This window comes from Globicephala melas, chromosome 9 (assembly GCF_963455315.2).
Source record: "Globicephala melas chromosome 9, mGloMel1.2, whole genome shotgun sequence".
Taxonomy (NCBI): Eukaryota; Metazoa; Chordata; class Mammalia; order Artiodactyla; family Delphinidae; genus Globicephala; species Globicephala melas.
The window spans coordinates 3,300,884-3,319,927 of NC_083322.1; the positions used below are offsets into that span (position 1 = coordinate 3,300,884).

Sequence of the window (19,044 nt, forward strand, 5' to 3'; positions counted from 1 at the left end):
CTCTTTCTTCTGGCTTGCATAGCGTCTGGTGAAGAGTCTGTTGTCACACTTATGTTTGTTCTTCTGTACAAATGTCTCTTTGCTTTGGCTGCCATTAAGGTGTTCTATTTTTCACTGGTTTTCAAAACTTGATTATCATAGTGTAACTTGCTTTGGTGTGGTTTTCTTTATGTTTATTATGGTCAGGGTTTACTGAGTTTTTATACCACATGTGGTAAAAATTCAAAAGTGTGTTTTGTCTTTTCTCTCTTCTCTTTCTGGGGCATTAATATCAAGTATCTTACTCCACTTTATATTGTTCAACAAGTCATTGTGACTCTGTTCAGGGTTTTTTAATGTATTTTTTTCCTCTCTGTTCTTCATTTTGGATAGTTTGTATTGCTATTAGTTAAAGTTTAATTTACTTTTTCCTTCCGTGGTGTCTAATCAGCTATTAATCTGGAGTTTTAAATTTTTATATTTTATTTTTCATCTCTGGAAATTTTATTTGCGTATTTTACAATCTTCAATTTCTCTTCACTATACTCATGGTTTTCTTTATATTCTTGAGCATTTGGAACATATTTATCTTAGCAGTTTTAATGTGTTTTTCTGCTAATCCCATTATCTGTTATTTGTGGGTCTGTTTCTATTGACTGATTTTTCTCCTTATTATGGGTCACATTTTTCTGCCTCTTTGTATATATAGTAATTTAAGAAATAACACCAGATATTTTGAATTTTCTCTTGTTGAATCTTGGATTTTTTTGTGTTCCTTCAAAGAATGTTGGACTTTCTATGACAGGCAGTTAATTACTTGTGGACTAATTTAATTCTTTCAGTTTTGTTTTGAAGATGTTGTAAAGGCTGTTCTACAATAACCATGATTTTGGGGGCTAGGTGAGCCTCATTCTTAAGGGGTTGCTCTTCTGGAGTCTCTGCTTAATATCTCATGGCCGGGAGACACTTAAATGATCCCTGGTGATGTATGAGCTCTGGGAATTTTTCCTCTTAAAGTGTCCTATAGTTTTGCTCTTTACTTGAAACTTTATTTTGTCCTGCCTTGTGCTGTTTCACGTTTTATAAATAAAGATCAACAATTAACCAAAGTCTCAAAGGGGACACTATGCAGATTTCTCAAGTATCCTTTAGTTAGCTTCCTCCTCTTGGGATGTCTGTTTCATAAACTGCAGCCATCTTTTTTCCACATGAACTCTGATCTCCTTAACTCAGCAAGACTGAAGGACTTCTGTCTTCCTCCTTGTGCTGAAGTCCAGCAAGAACATTCATGCAGAAGATCAGCTGGTTGTTTGGTTCATTTAATTTGTTTTCCTTTTCTCAGTGATCACACGTGTGAGCTGCCTGTTTTCCAATGTATGAAAATTGTATTTTTACCCTATATTTTACCCTGTTCTACAGTTGTGTTAGGAGAGTATAAGAATGATCAGCTTATACTCTCATAGCCAGGACCAAATGTCGAGAAGAGAATTTTAGTTTGTTTTGCCATATTGTATTCCCAGTGCCTAACAGTGACTGGCACTTAACAGAATCTCTGTAAATATTTGCTGAATAAATGAATGACTATATCCTCAGTTGTTATAAGAGTGGCAATCATGTTACTGGTACAAAGATAACACCAAGCAAGACCAGCAAAGAGTCCAACTTTCTGCACTTGAAAACCATCATAGGTCACATCTCTTGATGGAGGGTCAGCTGCCAGTGATACTACTTGAGACAAGTAGAATTTCATTAGGCTGTTTGAGAAGCTTATCACTGCCATTCTTAGGTAGAGTTTCACTCATTTTTGACAATCTCAGTCCCCATGCCCCCTGGGTGTGAAAATTATAGGCTGTATGTCCACCTTTTCACCAGGTGCAAATAATGGATGCAAAACTCACTTAGCACATTTCCTAAACATTTGCACCAAGACTATGAATCAAAGATACATTTTCCCAAGCAAAGTAGGCTTTGGTTTCAGGTTTGTCTGAGGGATGTTCCTGCAATGTTTTGTCTATTTTAGATTATTTGTCTTTTTCTGATCAATTTGAAAGAGCTCCTTGTAGACTGTAGATATTAGCCTTTTATTTGTTACCTGGATTGTAAATATTGTCCATTATTTTTCCACCAATTCTGCCTTTTTAAATTTTGAAACTTAAAACTCTTTTATGGTAAGTTAAATATGGCTATCTTTTTTATAGCTTCTGGATTTTCCATTTAAAAAATTTTCTCTCTTTTGTACTAAACCAAATGATAGATTCTTTTCAACATTTATATCTTTAGTACAATTGGAAATTAATTTTGTATGCCTGTGAAATGAGACATTATTTCCTTGTAGATAAAGAGTTAAGTTATGCTCATATTGTTTTCTAATTATGTGATCATCTCCCCCAATGATTTTTATATATCAAATACCCTTTATATTGAAACCCACTTCTGAATTATTTGGTCTTTTACTGCTCTCTAGGCTATTCCTATGCAAAATTTTATGGTTTTAAGCTTATACTTTGGGGTCAAAGAGCCTGTGAGTCACACTCTGCTTGGAACATTTACTATGTGAAATTTAGAACATTTCTTAGCTTCTCTGTGCCTCTGTAAAATGGAGATAATATCATGGTTGATGTGAAATTCAATGACATAATTACAATGCCTGGTGCTATCAGCTATTATTAGTAGTATTAGTTATTACTGTGATTGAGTTGAGTACAATATGTTTATTATGTGTTTTAATATCAGGTAAAGGAGTACATGTTACCATATATTTTGAAACTTTCTGTGGCTACATTCAGGTGTTTATTCTCATATATGTCAATTAGAATATTTTATCAAATGTTCAACACTAATTTTTTTCAAAGTTCTAATTAGGATTATGTTAAAGTTTTATATCAATCTTAAGAGAATTAACATTTTAAATACTATATTCTCACCTAAGATTACATTGTATCTTTAATTTTTTTTTCCAAATCGTCAACAAGATTTTATAGTTTGCTTATTCTTTTATGCTGTTCTTAGATTTATTCTAGGTCTTTTTATAGTTTTTGTTCTTATTGTGAATGGAGTATTTTCTCCATTTCTACTTCTAGATACTTATGTTAATGAAGAGAGAAGGCATTGATTTATTTATGTATTTTTGTATTTAGCCATATTAATAAATTTTCTTATTAACTGCAGTAGTTTTTAAAAACTAATCTCTGTTAGGTTTTCTAAGATAGAATTATGTTATCAGAAAGAGGGATATAAGTTTTTCCCAGTTCCTATTCCAATCATGTAGTTTGCTTATATACTGCATTTCCCATGATCTCTAAGAACATATTAAATATTAATGATGATGTTGACTATTCCTTCCTGACTGTAATTGAAATGGTTTTATTGTTTGCCATTTAGAAATGTTTTCACTGCTAATTGGTTCATGATAAATAGTCTTCACCATATTTAAGCAGTTTTTATTCTTATCTTACCTGGAATTTTTATTAGGAGTGGTTGATAAATTTTACCAGATGGCTTTTCAGCATCTTGTGATATAATCATAAGTATTTTTCTGTTATTTTGCAGTTGTAATTAATTTTGTTGATTGATTTCATGACATCGTTGTCATGATTAGACCTTACTTGTTCAGAGCACATTATGATTTTGATACATGACTGAATTCTACTTGCCAATATTTTATTTACAATTTTTGCATTTATGCTCACTAGTGAGATTGGTGTATAGTTTACATTTTGCATTATTTAGGGCTATTTAGTTATCAATAACACAATTTTTTAATAACATTATTCTGACTTTAAAAAATATTGGTCTACATATATGAGGATTCCATATATATATATATATATATATATATATATATACACACACACACACACACACATATATAAAACTATAGGCCTGTTTCTGGTGAGATGCATATCTAAATGGTTGTGTCTTGTTTTCTTGTACTACATAAATATGTATGTGATTAGGAATGCAGAGAAAGAAAGGTGGCCATTGGTGGGAGAGAGAGAGATAAAATGATAGAATGCTCCAAATTATCAAGTAATAGAAAGTAAATGAAGAGTACAAAGCATCAATATATCCATAGGCTGTTTTGTGAAAACAATCTCCTCATAAAGGGAAAAAAACCTAATAATTAGTATCACTACTAATTACAAGATTAGTAATGATAAAACAAAAGCCAAACACTGACAAGATTAAATGATTTCTAAGAGGACACTTTGTGCAACTCTAGGGGAACACGTATTAAACAAAATAAATGGACAACTGTAATCTCACCCTCCCTAGTCAATAAGGAAGAGGGGAACTTGTGGACAAGGTAGCACAGCCTGCACCTGGGCTCCTAATTCGCCTAAAAATCATTTCATTTGGAATCAGACAGTCCCAGGTGCCACTCCCAGCACTCCCAGAGAAAATCGGAACATGCAGTCGCTATAGAACAGGAGAAAGGAGGATGAATGCTCAACCACTGAGAAAAGCGTCCAGATGGTTTCACAAGCTGAATTCTCTCTAACCTTGAAAATGGATCATTCTGTGCACTCAGGGGCATCAGCATTTTTGCATTAGGCTAAGCTGACACACTATTTTGCATCTGTAATCTTTATTTTAGGCAACATGCAGCAGCCTCCAGGAGCAATCTTGTGGTATGTGACGATGGACCACAGGTATGAACACACCTCTGAAGCTGGGCACCCTTCTCAGCCGTGGGATGCTGGCCTCAGTTCCCTCTGGAGCCCTGTGGGCACAAAGGCTGCAGCTGGATACTTTACGCAATTTAGAAATAATTTTGTTTGGAATTAGACAAAGCTGAGTTCAGTTCTCAGGACTCCCAGCTCTCGCTCCCAGCTACGAGAAAAAGTTTTTTTTTTTTTTTTTTTTTGCGGTACGCGGGCCTCTCCCGTTGTGGAGCACAGGCTCCAGACACGCAGGCCCAGTGGCCATGGCTCACGGGCCCAGCCGCTCCGCGGCATGTGGGATCCTCCCGGACCGGGGCACGAACCCGTGTCCCCTGCATCAGCAGGCAGACTCTCAACCACTGCGCCACCAGGGAAGCCCGAGAAAAAGTTATTTTAACCTCCATACACTTCAGCTTTCTCATCTACAAAGCAAGAGTAACAAAGTACTGCTGCTCACAGGATTCCTAAGGATTTCAATTAAATAAGATGATATATGTACAGTGCTTAGGATAATTCTGGTTGCATTGTAAGCACTGAAATATCAATTATTAGTTGATTTATCCTGCATAAACCTTGCAGCATCCTCTTCCTCAGTGTCCCTGGTTTTCCACTCCGCCACGCCTTACTTCTCCGGACTTCGTGTCTCTGAGATTGCCACTCTTCCCATTAACAAGGGTCAAAACCCCCAGATCACACAGACCACTGCTGCAGTCTCACCCGCCTGCACACAAAATGTCACCATTTGTTCTCAATTCTACCTCCACACTCAGACTTACACCCACTCCACTCCCCGCTTTCCTGCCTTCATTCAGGGCCGCATTCCTCTTCATCTGGACCTGAAGCAGCCCCTGGGGACTCCTTGCCTAGAATCATTCTCTTCTCCAAATTTCCTTTCATACTGGTCTGGAGTTACTTTCCTAAAGCACACACTTGTCCTCGAAAAACCTATCCACTCCAATTTCCTACAGAGTAAAGATGAGCCCGCTAAGAACAGTACTTGATGACTTGCTCTTTTTCCTGGGCCTTTAAGCCCCAGCCTTCCGAGCCCCTCCCAGTCAGGCTACACCAGGTCAAGACAACTCGCTACATGGTTTACCCACGAACTTTTGTTACTCCGCCTGTTCACGCTGCCAGGGTGCCATTTCCCACTTGTCTCTAGACTGCATTCGCCTTCCAGGGGCAGCTGGAACGCTCCCTCTTCACACCCTCAACTACTGTCGACACCAATACCCTTCTCTCCTTCCTCACCTTGTTCCCATCCCATACGGGACCTCAACTCAGAATATATTCCATTCATTTAGATCTTCTGACTTCCTTTAGATCTGGGCTGAAAGCTTCCCAGGAGTAAACATTGTGGTTTACAAATCCTGTATCCATCCACCCATCTCGTGGAGCCCAGGGCCTTGCTCAGAGAAGACTCTCCCTTAATGTCAAATGATGAGATGCAGGTGTGACAGGACAGTGGCATCAGGCCACCCCTCACCTAAAGAGAACAGCATGTTTGGGGCCAGAAAGATCAAGCTGCTACTTTATTTCTTTTCAGGTCTTTTAAAGACGTAAGTATAAGGTATGCTACTCATGTACTTTAAAAATTAAAAACATGGGGGAGGGAAGGATTGGGAGTTTGGGATTAGCAGATACAAACTAGTATATATAGGATGGATAAACAACAGGGTCCTACTGTGTAGCACAGGGAACTATACTCAACATCCTGTGATAAGCCATGATGGAAAAGAATATGAAAAAGAATACATATATGTGTAACTGAATCGCTTTGCTGTACAGCAGAAACTGACACAACATTGTAAATCAACTATATTTTAATAAAAATTTTTTTTAAATAGAAAAAAGAAAATAATCATTTGAAAATGATTTGTCCTACTTACAATTTAAAAAATTAAAAGCAATAGCCTATGAAATGAAAATGAGAACTAAAATAAGTCAAAGATACTTTTGGTTTTTGTCCTATCTTGTTATATGAGAAGCAGACAAAGAAAGGGGAGAAAGAGAGGGGAAAAGAGTAAAAGAAAAAAATCAGGAATAAAATGAAAGCGATCATCTGAGACACCAGAGGAAAACAGAAAAACACAGAGGGACAAAGAGGATGGGCAGAACCATGTAGACACAGAAACGAATACAGAATACAGAGAGACAGTCTGTACCAAAGCTTCCTACAACATTCTTGCAAAAGACGTTGACTTTTTAGGCCACCCTTTTGTTCCTGGACTAAGGGGGTTTGAAACCCTGAGGCCAGTCTGGTCAGAGGTCAGTGCTTGTGGTCAACTATGGGGACAGGCCAGCTGCTCCCTGCCCCACCCGCCAGATTTGGATCTGTGAGAGAATTAGGTCTCGCTGCTGCCAGATCTTCCAGTTTTTCAAGAGAAGCCAGAAATCTGGATGTTGAGTTTGTGAAAAACTACTCTGTGGCCCAAATAAGACATTTCAATGGGCACCATTGGTGCCAGTGTTTACCCTCTGAATTATGGACACACACAAGGCTATTCCTCCTTCCTCGCTCTAACCTGGGTGCCAAGTGCAGTCAGCCTGGGGTGGAAATGCTCGCTGGGCACGGCTGGCGCCACCACAGATGCTGTTCTAGCTGTGGGTCTGGCAGCATTCTTCTGGGGAAGAATATGGTTGAGATTAGAAGCACATCTTCCAGAGGGCCTCTGTTGTTTCTCTCCTGGATTCTGGAATGGCTCTAATCATACTAGTAATTATGTCTCTCCCTGTGAGGAGTCAGAATTCATTAATTTTTAGAGAGTGAGATAAAATTCAAATTCCACAGGCTAATGATTGTATAAAATCAGAGAGAGAAATTAGAGAAACAAAAAGGCTAAATGTTAATCTAGTAATTTAAATAAGTAATTAAAACAAGTGGATTAGTAATTAAACAAGTAAAGACATAAAAAGTGAGAAAACCTGACATAAGCATAATGACAGGATGCGTTTTTTTTAATTTACTTGTTTTCTCTTCCAAGTGTTTCTAGGAACCATCTACAGCTCTTACATATTCATCAATGGAAGAAGTCTAATGTCTTTGAAATGTAAGGCTGAATTTTTAAAAATCTGATTAAAATTACTGAGTAAACAGCATTGAAACAGTAATTATGGAAATCATCACACTGGAAAATAATACACAAAATGTCACCACCTAACATGACAAGCTACTGTCAGAGTTCATTGTTCACTTCCCAGCTTTTTCAATGGACATAGCTGATGTTTACAGCTGTTAACTGAAGTGTATTAATATTGTATTCTTCTGTGTCTATTTAGTATAACAGCATAAATATTTTTCATATTACTTTATAGCCTTCATAACTATTATTTTAATGGCTACATCATATTTTATTTATTTTTATTTACTTATTTCTTCAGTTTCAGGTACTTTTCACTGTTTTTAAAAACTTTCTAGATAATTTACTTATGAAAAATTCCCTGGAATGAGTCAAAAGACATAAATATTCTTATTAATCTTGAATATATTGCCAAGTTGCTCTCCCAAACACCTGGAACAATTTAAATAATACAGTGAATGACTGTATCCATTGTACCACTCCTTGCTACCGCTGGTATTATCAGTAAAGAGGGTGTAAAAAGGATGAACATCACAGGTAACACAGTGGGCTATACTGAATGGGCCTGCTGGGTCAACAGCTCGTGAAGTGCAGGTCAAGCCACTGTTGTCTGTGGACCGTCTTGGCTTCCTCATCAAAGAAAAGAAGGGTTTGAATCACATAATCTGCAAAGACTATTTCAGCTTTAAAAACTTGAATCTCAAGCAAAGGCTAACACTTCATCCTCCAGAGAATTTTTGGTGTATTATGTTTTAGACGGATTGGAGAGATAACAGTAAGTTTCTGTATGAATTACAGCCCCTGAGAAATCAATGTCATTAAGTCCACTGTAAATGCACTTCTGGGGGCAGGGGGGGAGAGGGAGAGGGGGAGGGAGGGGAGAGGGAGAGGGAGAGGGGGAGAGAGGGAGGGAGGGGGAGGGAGGGAGAGAAAAGGAAGAAATCAGTGGGGTGGTGTGGCAATTTCTTTTTTTTTTGGCACGCGGGCCTCTCACTGCTGTGGCTTTTCCTGCCGCGGAGCACAGGCTCCGGACGCACAGGCCCAGCAGCCACGGCTCACGGGCCCAGCCGCTCTGCGGCACGCGGGATCCTCCCGGATCGGGGCACGAACCCGTGTCCCCTGCATCGGCAGGCGGACTCCCAACCACTGTGCCACCAGGGAAGCCCGGCAATTTCTTAAAATAAGACAGCAGTGAAGTTTGCCACATTGACCCTTCCTTTCACAAACAATTTCTCAACCGTGCAACGCTGTTTGAAAGCATTTTTCCCACAGTAGAAGTTCTTTCAAAATTGGAGTCAATCCTCTCAAATCCTGCAGCTGCTTTATCAACTAAGTTCATGAAATATTCTAAATCCTTTGTTGTCATTTCAATAATCTTCACAGCATCTTCACCAGGAATAGATTCCATCTCAAGAAACCACTTTCTTTGCTCATCAATAAGAAGCAACTCCTTATCTGCTCAAGTTTTATCACGAGATTGCAGCATTTTAGTCAACGTCTTCAGGTTCTACTTCTGATTCTAGTTCTCTTGCTGTTTCCACCACATCTGCAGTTACTTCCCCCACCGAAGTCCTAAACCCCTCAAAGTCACCCATGAGGGCTGGAATCAACTTCTTCCAAACTCCTGTTAATGCTGAGATGTTGACCTCTTCCCACGAATCATGAATAGTCTTAATGGTATCTAGAATGGTGAGTCCTTTCCAGAAGGTCTTCAAGTGACTTTGCCCAGATCCATCAGAGGAATCACTATCTCTGGCAGCTACAGCCTTACGAAATGTATTTTCTTAAATAATAAGACTTGAAAGTCAGAATTACTCCTTGATCCATGAGCTGCAGAATAGATGTGTTCACAGGCATGAAAACAACATTAATCTCATTGTACATCTCCATCAGAGCTCTTGGGTGACCAGGTGCACTGCCAATGAGCAGCAGTATTTAAAGGGAATCTTCTTTTCTGAGCAGTAGGTGTCAACAGTGGATTTAAAATATTCAGTAAACCATGTTGTAAACAGATGTGCTGTCATCCAGGCTTTGTTGTTCCATTTATAGGGCACAGGCAGAGAAGACTTAGCATAATTCTTAAGGACCCTAGGATTTTTGGAATGGTAAATGAGCATTGGCTTCAGCTTAAAGTCACCAGCCGCATTAGCCCCTAACAAGAGAGTCAGCCTGTCCTTTGAAGCTTTGAAGCCAGGCATTGTCTTCTCCTCTCCAGCTATGAAAGTCCTAGACGGCATCTTCTTCCAGCATAAGGCTGTTTCATCTGCATTGAAAATCTGTTGTTCAGTGCGGCCACCTTCGTTCATTACCTTAGCTAGACCTGCTGGATGACCTACCGCTTCTACATCAGCACTCGCTGCTTCGTCTTGCACTTTCATATCATGGAGACGGCTTCTTTCTTCAAACCTCAGGAAACATCGTCTGCTAGCTTCAAGGTGTTTTTCTGTAGCTTCACCATCTCTCTCAGCCTTTATAGACTTGAAGAGAGTTAGGGCTTTGCTCTGGATTAGGCTTTGACTTCAGGCCATGTTGTGGCTGGTTTGATGTTCTATCCAGAACACTACAAGTTTCTCCACGCCAGCAATAAGGTTGTTTCACTTTCTTATCATTCGCGCGTTCACTGTAGGAGCACTTTTAATTTCCTTCAAGAACATCTCCTTTCCATTCACAACTTGGCTAACTGATTGGAGCAAGAGGCCTAGCTTTCAGCCTGTCAGCTTTCCACACGCCTTCCTCACTCAGCTTCAGCATTTCCAGATTTTGATTTGAAGTGAGAAACATGCGAATCTTCCTTTCACTTGAACACTTAGAGGAACTTGTAGGGTTATTACTTGCCCTAATTTCAATATTGTTGTGTCTCAGGAGACAGAGAGGCCTGAGGAGAGGGAGAGAGACAGGGGCACGGCCAGCTGGTGGAGCAGTCAGAACACACACAACATTTTCAATTAAGTTCTCCGTCTTGTATGGATGTGCTCCATGGTGCCCCCAAATAATTGCAATAGTAACATTAAAAATCACTGATTACAGTTCCCATAACAAATATAATAGTCATGAAAAAGTTTGAAATATTGTGAGAATTGCCAAAATGTGACACAGAGACACACACTGAACAAATGCTGTTGGAAAAACGGCGCCAAAAGACTTGTTTGCCGTAGGGTTGCCACAAACCTTCAATATGCAAAACAACGCAGCATCTGCAAAGCTCAATAAAATGAGGTCTGCCTGTATGTAATCCACGTGAAAGTTAGTTTAGGTTTTACTTTTAGAAATCGGAGAGAATGCCCCTGCTTCACCCTGGGAGGCAGCCCAGACACACCTCCTGCAGGGAAGGAGCTCGAAGTCAAGGGAGGCCCGTTCCCCCTCCCTGCTGCTGACCGGGTCACCCTGTGTGCCTGAGCCCTGAGCTGCCCGGGTCCTCCAGTCCACCTGACCATCCTGAGTCACACTGACTTGCACCCACATTCTACATCTGTCCTCTCATGTCATCCAGACAACGCTCCTGAGGGGAAGGACGGGGTACACAGAGCTTGCACAGCTGCCTGAGGACCTGTCACTGTGGAGCAGAGAGCAGTGCTGGCAGGGAGGAGCGGGGTCAGGGACCACCTCAAACCTCTCACCACACTGACGCTCAGGGAAGCCGCTCACCTCGGTTTTGTGTCTTTTATATCCATTCATAGAATACACAGTTACAGAGCACCCACTATGCACAGGTCACAGTGCCAAGCACCGTGGAAGAGACAAAATTAATTCAGCTAGAACCTGCCTCCAATGAGCCTGACTACTGAGCAGGCAGCAGATGTCCGAGCTCATGCAGAGACGACGTGCTTGTGACTTCCTTCCCTGCGGAAATCTAACGGAGCACCTCAAAAATCTGTGGAGACGTGGATGGACCTCGAGACTGTCATACAGAGTGAGGTACATCACAAAGAGATAAACAAATGTCATATGCTAACGCGTATGTGTGGAATCTACAAAAGTGGTACAGACGAACCTATCTGCAAAGCAGAAGCAGAGGCAAACAAGTAGAGAACAGACATACGGACACCAAAGGGGGAGAGGGGGAGGGGATGAATTGGGAGATTGGGATTGACACATACACACTATTGATACTATGTATAAACAGATAACTAGTGAGAGCCTGCTGTGGAGCACAGGGAACTCTACTCCATGCTCTGTGGTGACCTAGATGTGAGGGAAATCCAGAAGGGAGGGGATTATGTGTATACGTATGGCTGGTTCACTTTGCTCTACAGCAGAAACTAGCACAGCACTGTGATGCAACTATACCCCAATAAATAAAAACTAAAAAACAAAAACACTCTGGGAGGATCCTGCAAAAAAAAAAACAAAACAAAAAAAACACAGAAGTTGGAAAAGGGACCAGGATATTTTGATAAATCCTTCCTAAAATCAATTATTATGTCACATCAAATATGAGATGCTACCAAATAATAAGGATCTGAGAATATCTCACCATCAAAAAATTAATATAAAAAACAAAGGAATGCAAATAACAGTGTGAACCAGGATGGAATTGCCTTAGAAGGTTAAATGTCTATGTGAACTCACAATTTGAAGTGTTTCTGGTATTCTGAAATATTTCATGATCTGATTTCTACCATTTGGAGCTGTGAGAAGGGATGACTGAATTCCTTTCGGTCAAAGGAAGCTGTTTGGGGGGGCAGGTGAGAACCCTCCAGGTGAGCCCAGCACAGCACAAGCTCTCATTTGCATAATTATCAATGATGTACAAAGCCCTTGTGCTGGATTGCCTAGTGTTTGCATTCATTTGCCTCCCCTTCCATTGATCCATCCCGGGAAAGAGCCAGTCACGGAAGCCAAGGAGCCAGGGGGATGCTCAAGGCCAGCAGGCTGGAGGACCCTTGTGTGACCTTGTGTGTGACGGTCCTTCTCAGTGGCTGGGGAAAGAGAACGAGGTCAGAGGTCAGATTGTAAGTTACTATTTTAAACTTCTGCTGACCTGGGCATTCACTGCTTCATGTTCACGTCTCCACTAGTTTCAGGTTGTTTTAAGATCAACCTAAAGGGCTTCCCTGGTGGCGCAGTGGTTGAGAGTCCGCCTGCCGATGCAGGGGACACGGGTTCATGCCCCAGTCCGGGAAGATCCCACATGCCGTGGAGCGGCTGGGCCCGTGAGCCATGGCCGCTGAGCCTGAGCGTCCGGAGCCTGTGCTCCACAACGGGAGAGAGGCCACAACAGTGAGAGGCCCGCGTACCGCAAAAAAAAAAAAAAAAAAAAATCAACCTAAAGATTACAGGTGGCCTCACAGGTAGCACAGCCTCTTCCTCAGCTTACTTTTATCATTTAAACAATCTCAAAGCTTCCAGGTTTCAAATAAGGAGAGACCACCTAGGGAACCAGCATCGGAAAGGCAGGCGGGCAGAACCGGGCAAGAGCCACTGCCCTGTGTGCCCGCTCTCTCCAGCCCACTCATCCTCCCGGGAGCAGAGGGTCCGCCGACTGTGATCCCTTCCGAACATCATGCCTCCCCTTCTTAATACTTGCTCATGAAAATACAGAGAGCTGGATCATTCCATCAGCTTTAACTTGCAGATGGAGTAACTGAAGCACAAGTTTAACTGGCTCAAGAGAACTTAAATCCAGAGCTTCTGTGTTCTAAATGATGATGCAGACACTCAATGACTTTTCCTCTCTTTCCTTCGTCTGAGGTCTGTTTACAGGAGCCTTTACGTGTAGCTTTGAGCCAAGAATAAACTGGCATGATCACGAACAGTGTCAATCAGGCTGTACACATTTGGTTCTCAACAAATGTTTCTGGGGTGAGTGAATAAATGACATTTTAAGAAGGAATTTCATCATACAGAATAAACCTTCCAGTTTTCAAGATGAGCTCTTCCTTTTTTCTTTACCTAAGGAGGTTTCTGAAGTCACCTTATTACTTGGCTAAAACAACTTCAGTTAAAATACACGCTCTGTCACAAGTTATTGCTTGGAGAAAGAGAAGGCTGCCCCTAGTCTTGTATCTCCTTACTCAGTGCAGCTGTGCCAACAGTACCCTACTTTCAGCAAACTGACATCCTTATGGGAAATATCGATAACATCCTGGCATTAACATGTACTTACCCTCAGCAATGGTCTGATCATTTTCTCCTTTCAATTAATATGAGAAAACTATTTCTGCAACTTCAGTATTTTTGAGTTGAATCAGCTTTTCTTACAGGAGCCGTTCTACCAAAGATGATTTTTTAATGCAAAAATGCAGGCACATTCATTCTTTCCAGGTCGGGTCCTACTTTGCAGACTACTACTGAATTCAATACCTGTTGCTTTGGGAATTACACCATCATACAACCTTGCTAGCCCTCTCTTACGCCAGCAAACAGTCTCTGTAAAGGGCAGGATCCAGCCCATACTAAACCTCAATAAAATGTTTATTCTTAAAGAAAAAGGTATCGCTACACCAAAAAGAAAGGAAGAGTATTTAAACAGCAGTGTCATGTTCTTGAGAAGGTAGGGCAGCATTTGTGTGGGACAGGGGATAGGGCAACGCAAAGATGGAATCATCCTTTCATCCCTTGTTGTCCCTGGGACAAGGCTCCGGGGACCTGCCTGAACGCTCACCCAAGGACTCCGGAAAGCTCACTCACTACACTGGGCTCGGGATCCTTATTTGTGAAACCAGGCAGCTAATTTTTTCTATCGTCTCTGATCCCCAGATCACAGGATTCTAGGATTCCTACGTTTCTGATTCTCATCAGAGGCTTCTTATGATGGTTCTGATTGAGAATTCGTGGCCTGTTTTAATTCTTGGTTTTAACACAGACTTGGCCTTAGTTTCTTCCTTTGATTTCCTCCACGTACTGGACAAGAAAATGATCAACTCCCTAAAGCTGAAGATTTATTCCTTCTAAAAATAAGCATGAACATATATGAAAAAAACAGTTAATTCTCTTTAAATCGATTTCTGGTACATAACTTCAGTCAATTCTTTAATAAATATCATTAACTGTTACATGGACTCCAAATCTTAACGCCATTACCTTTGGGGAAACAGGTTTTCCCAGACGATGAAGCAGTGGCATTCATATCGACTCAGTACTTGTTCTAAAGCATAAACATCACTTAATGTCATTAGAGCGAGTATAGTCAGTGCCTAAATTAATATTCTCTGTGCACTTTAAGATGCATTTTTAAAAAATATGAGATCGTGCAAGCAGTCCTGAAGTATTCTCTGAATTACTACAATTGTTCTGTAAATGTGCAAATGCCTTAGGACTTATCTTTGAATTATATATGATATGCAACACTTGTTTCCAACACCTGCGGAGAAATTTCCCGTATACTCAGAGAAATGGTGATTTCATCTTATTAAATTAGTGTGGTTTCAATTTCACATTATCTGTAGCTGCTCAGCCTGTAGTTTACAAGTTTATTGCTTCTGCTTGGCTATATGAAAAGTTGAAACCTAAAGTCATTTTCTGCTTTATTGACTTGAAGGCGGGAAAACTGAAATTATCCTTGTCATTAAAGAGAGTACTTACAATTTTTTTGCCTTCTATTAACACCGTAGAAGTATTTGTTTCAACATTCTGCAGTATCACACTTCCTTTCTGCTCTCTGTAGATGAATTCTTTATCTACAAGAGAGGAAATAAAACAGAAACATGAAACATCAAGGAACTCACTAGCTTTTGATGGACACAGGTAAATGAACTGACTAGTTCCAACAAAAGTATATCCTGCATTTCATCAAAGGGTCCTTTAAATATGGTGAAATGGGTCCTTTAAATATGCTCCTCTCCATATAACTGCTTGTGAAGCTTCTCTCTAAATCATTTCTCATAGTCTGCACACTGACATAAAAAGCACAAGCATATACACACATAAAATCTTTAGAACATTCTAGACTTTTCTTGGGTAGGACACATAGAGTGGACACAACAGAGCAGATTAAGAAACCCGCTACCATAAGGGGCGGAGATAGTTGGTACTAAGGGGACTGATTTCCTATATTGGAAACTTTGGGGTGAAATCTGTATACGTCCACCTGCATACCATATCCTGCAAAATTATTTTCATTTGGTCCACAGCTTCCTTTGCTATTCCTGGAGGAATTGGCAGTTTCACTGTCATGAATATCTTTGGCTCTATACATTGTATCCTCAGTGACACTTGTCCTTTGTAACTCAACAGAGATTTCAAATATCCCCTTAGAAAATTAATGGAGCAATCCCCCTAAATAGTATGCATGTAGGGGTATATATGTAGGCATGTAGGGGTGTGTGTGTGTGTGTGTGTGTGTGTGTGTGTGTGTGTGTGGTGTGTACACATACTACAAATGAAAGAGTAAACTTTCTGAAAGGATTGCAAGTGGAGAGACAGGGCACACAATTGGAAGAAGAAATGATAAACTGGGAGATTGGGATTGACAAATACACACTGCTACATATACAATAGATAACTAACAAGGACCTACTGTATAGCACAGGGAACTCTGCTCAATACTCTGTAATGACCTACATGGGAAAAAAACCTAAAAAAGAGTGGATATATGTGTATGTATAACTGATTCACTTTGCTGTACATCTTAAACTAACACAACATTGTAAAGCAACTGTACTCCAATAAAAAATTTTTAAAAAGAAAATAATACTATCTTTCTGAGTGAAGGGGATGACACTGAGCTAGTCTGAAGGTAAAGAAATTTCACACGATAATCAGTTGATGAATGAAAAACACTGTGCAGACTGGATTAATTCCAATGGTATTATCATTTCTATGCTTTTTAAATTCTACTCCACAGAATTACATTCTTTTCTTTCTTATTCCTTTATTCTACTTGCTTTGCCTTTAATATTCTCTTCCTTTTTGTAGTCTGTTAAGATGGAAGTTTAGATCTTTGGTTTGATTTTCCATCCTTTTAATAGGACTATTAAAGCTAAAAATTCTCCTCTATGCATGGTATTAGCTACATCTCACAAATTTTGATATGCTGAATTCAGTATTATTCAGTTCAAATTATTTCTAATTTTTCCTGAAAAGTCTGCTTGGTCCAATGATTATTTAGAAACATGTTTAATTTTCAAATATGTAAAGTTATTCTGGTCCTCTTATTTTTATAGATTTTTAATTTAAATTCACTGGATCAAAGAATATTCTGTACATGATTTTAGTCTTTTAAAACTCATTAAGACATTTTTGTGGCCCAAAATATGGTCTATCCTGGTAAACGTACCATATTCACATTTAATGAAATTATTGATATGGCTGAGTTTGGTCTATAACTTTTTTCACGGGGCTTTGTTTTCTACTTTTCTCCTCTACTTCTTGTTTCCCTCTTTCTTGTTTCCTGACTTTCATTTTATTTTGTGAACATTTTTTACGGTTTTAATTTCCCTATTTTTAGCTGTATTTCTTTGCCTTTTTTTAGTGGTTGTCCTAGGGATTATACTATGTACTCAACTTTTCAGCATCTACAAAGAGTTAATAATGTATCACTTCTCATGAAATATAGAAATCTGTCCAGTTTTCAGGTCCACATCCAGTCCCATGCTGTGATAACTGTTATGTGTATTACATCGACATACATTATACATTCCACAAGACAATGTTATAATTATTGTTTATAACAATAGTATGGTTTATAAAGAAATTAAGAAGAAAAAGTAAAAAAAGAAAAATTTGTTCTTTGCATTTACCCACTATTTACCATTACTGATGCTTTTTGTTCTTTATCGAAAATATGAGTTTCCATCAGATATCATTCATTTTCCTACTTCATAAAGAACTTTCTTTAGGATTTCTGATTATAGGACTCTGCTGGCAACCAATTCTTTTAACTTTGTTTCATCTGAAAGTCTTTTCCTTTAACCTTCATTTTTTTTTTTTTTTTTGCAGTACGCGGGCCTCTCACTACTGTGGCCCCTCCCGCTGCGGAGCACAGGCTCTGGACGCGCAGGCTCAGCGGCCATGGCTCACGGGCCCAGCTGCTCCGCGGCATGTGGGATCTTCCCGGACCGGGGCACGAACCCGTGTCCCCTGCATCGGCAGGCAGACTCTCAACCACTGCGCCACCAGGGAAGCCCCTCATCCTTCTTCTTGAAGGCTCTCCCACGCTCCCGGTGGCCCTGCCCCGGGCTGGATGGCTGTCACCTTCACCCTGGACTACTCCAGGGCCTCCCAGTGGGACCCTCTGTCCCTTTCTCTATTGGGACAAGGCCACACTTCTTTTTCAAAACTTTTTTTCTGGCTCCTTGGCAGAGACTACTTTGGCCGAACTCCTTAGTCTGACATTCGAAGCCCTTCGTCTTCTGGCCTGTCTTCTCTTCCCATCTTAATTTCCCACCATCCCCCACTAACTAAGCATCCTAACAAGTCCTGCCTTCCAAGCCTCTCTGATGCCTGTGCCGCTGCCTTGGCTGCGGTGCCCTTCTCCCGCCCCCGCCAGGCACAATCTTCCTGGGCTCGGCGTGAAGGTCTCTCCTCCGGGCAGTTTTTCATGCCTCTGCCAGGCAGAATCCATCTCTCTGCTGACCCCTGACCTGTCATTCACCTTGTTTTATGCCCATCACAGCACGTTGCTTATTTGCTACTACAGCTCTCTCCCTCTAGAGTCATGATTCTCACGGGAAGAGGCCACACCTGTTTGGTTTCCTAACTCTTAGCATAATAACTGATATGAAAGTTGGTGCTAAAAAATATGTGAAGCATTTAACACATGCATCCTATCACAAGTCTGAGTCACCAAATATCCAACCTACTTGTGGAACAGCAGGCAGAACTCCTTGTAGAAGAGGGAGTGCTCTGGGCCAAAGTAAAAGGAAGGAGAGATGGACCTGGTGGTTTTCTCAAATTACACCTTTTGTGTCTCTTTGTGAGATTCTGTTACAGCTACTTTACTCCTGTCACTGCAGGGCAAAAGGATGTTACAAAAGGAGTGCATCTGAATGCTGTGAGGATAGGAAGGTAAAATTGAAAAGCCATGCTCAACGGGGAGGTCCTTAGGAAAAGACTTCCCAAAGAAAATCTGGCACAGGACCACCCACTGGCTTGTTATTCTTCGTGTGCCAACTATCCAGTGCTTTGCATTTAAAATACATCATTAATTTAATTGTTCTGTGTACTTTAGCAATTCTTCAAAGCTAAAAAGTTAAAGAGAGTAAGTTGCACTGGTAACTAGCACAATTATTTAAAAACTGGTAAAGCATCAAGAAAATTTCCCTTCTTTCCTATACAAACCGTATCACTGGGTAACCAAATTATAGATAAGGGGAAGTTTCATTTTATTTTGTTTCTCTAAATTGTGATATAAAAATATACAGCAATGCAACAAATTATTTTAT

The 19,044-nt window shown here is 40.3% G+C and overlaps 1 protein-coding gene across 5 annotated transcripts in view; it reads right to left on the reverse strand.

Annotated features, from left to right (window-relative positions):
• Positions 1-19,044, reverse strand: part of DPP6 (dipeptidyl peptidase like 6) — a 1,029,560-nt gene that overhangs the window by 303,044 nt on the left and 707,472 nt on the right. For all 5 annotated transcript variants that reach the window (XM_060305069.2, XM_060305068.1, XM_060305071.1 and 2 more), the window contains exon 4: positions 15,245-15,339. In XM_060305069.2, coding sequence (XP_060161052.1) covers positions 15,245-15,339 — 95 coding nt within the window. The remainder of the gene's footprint in view (positions 1-15,244; positions 15,340-19,044) is intronic.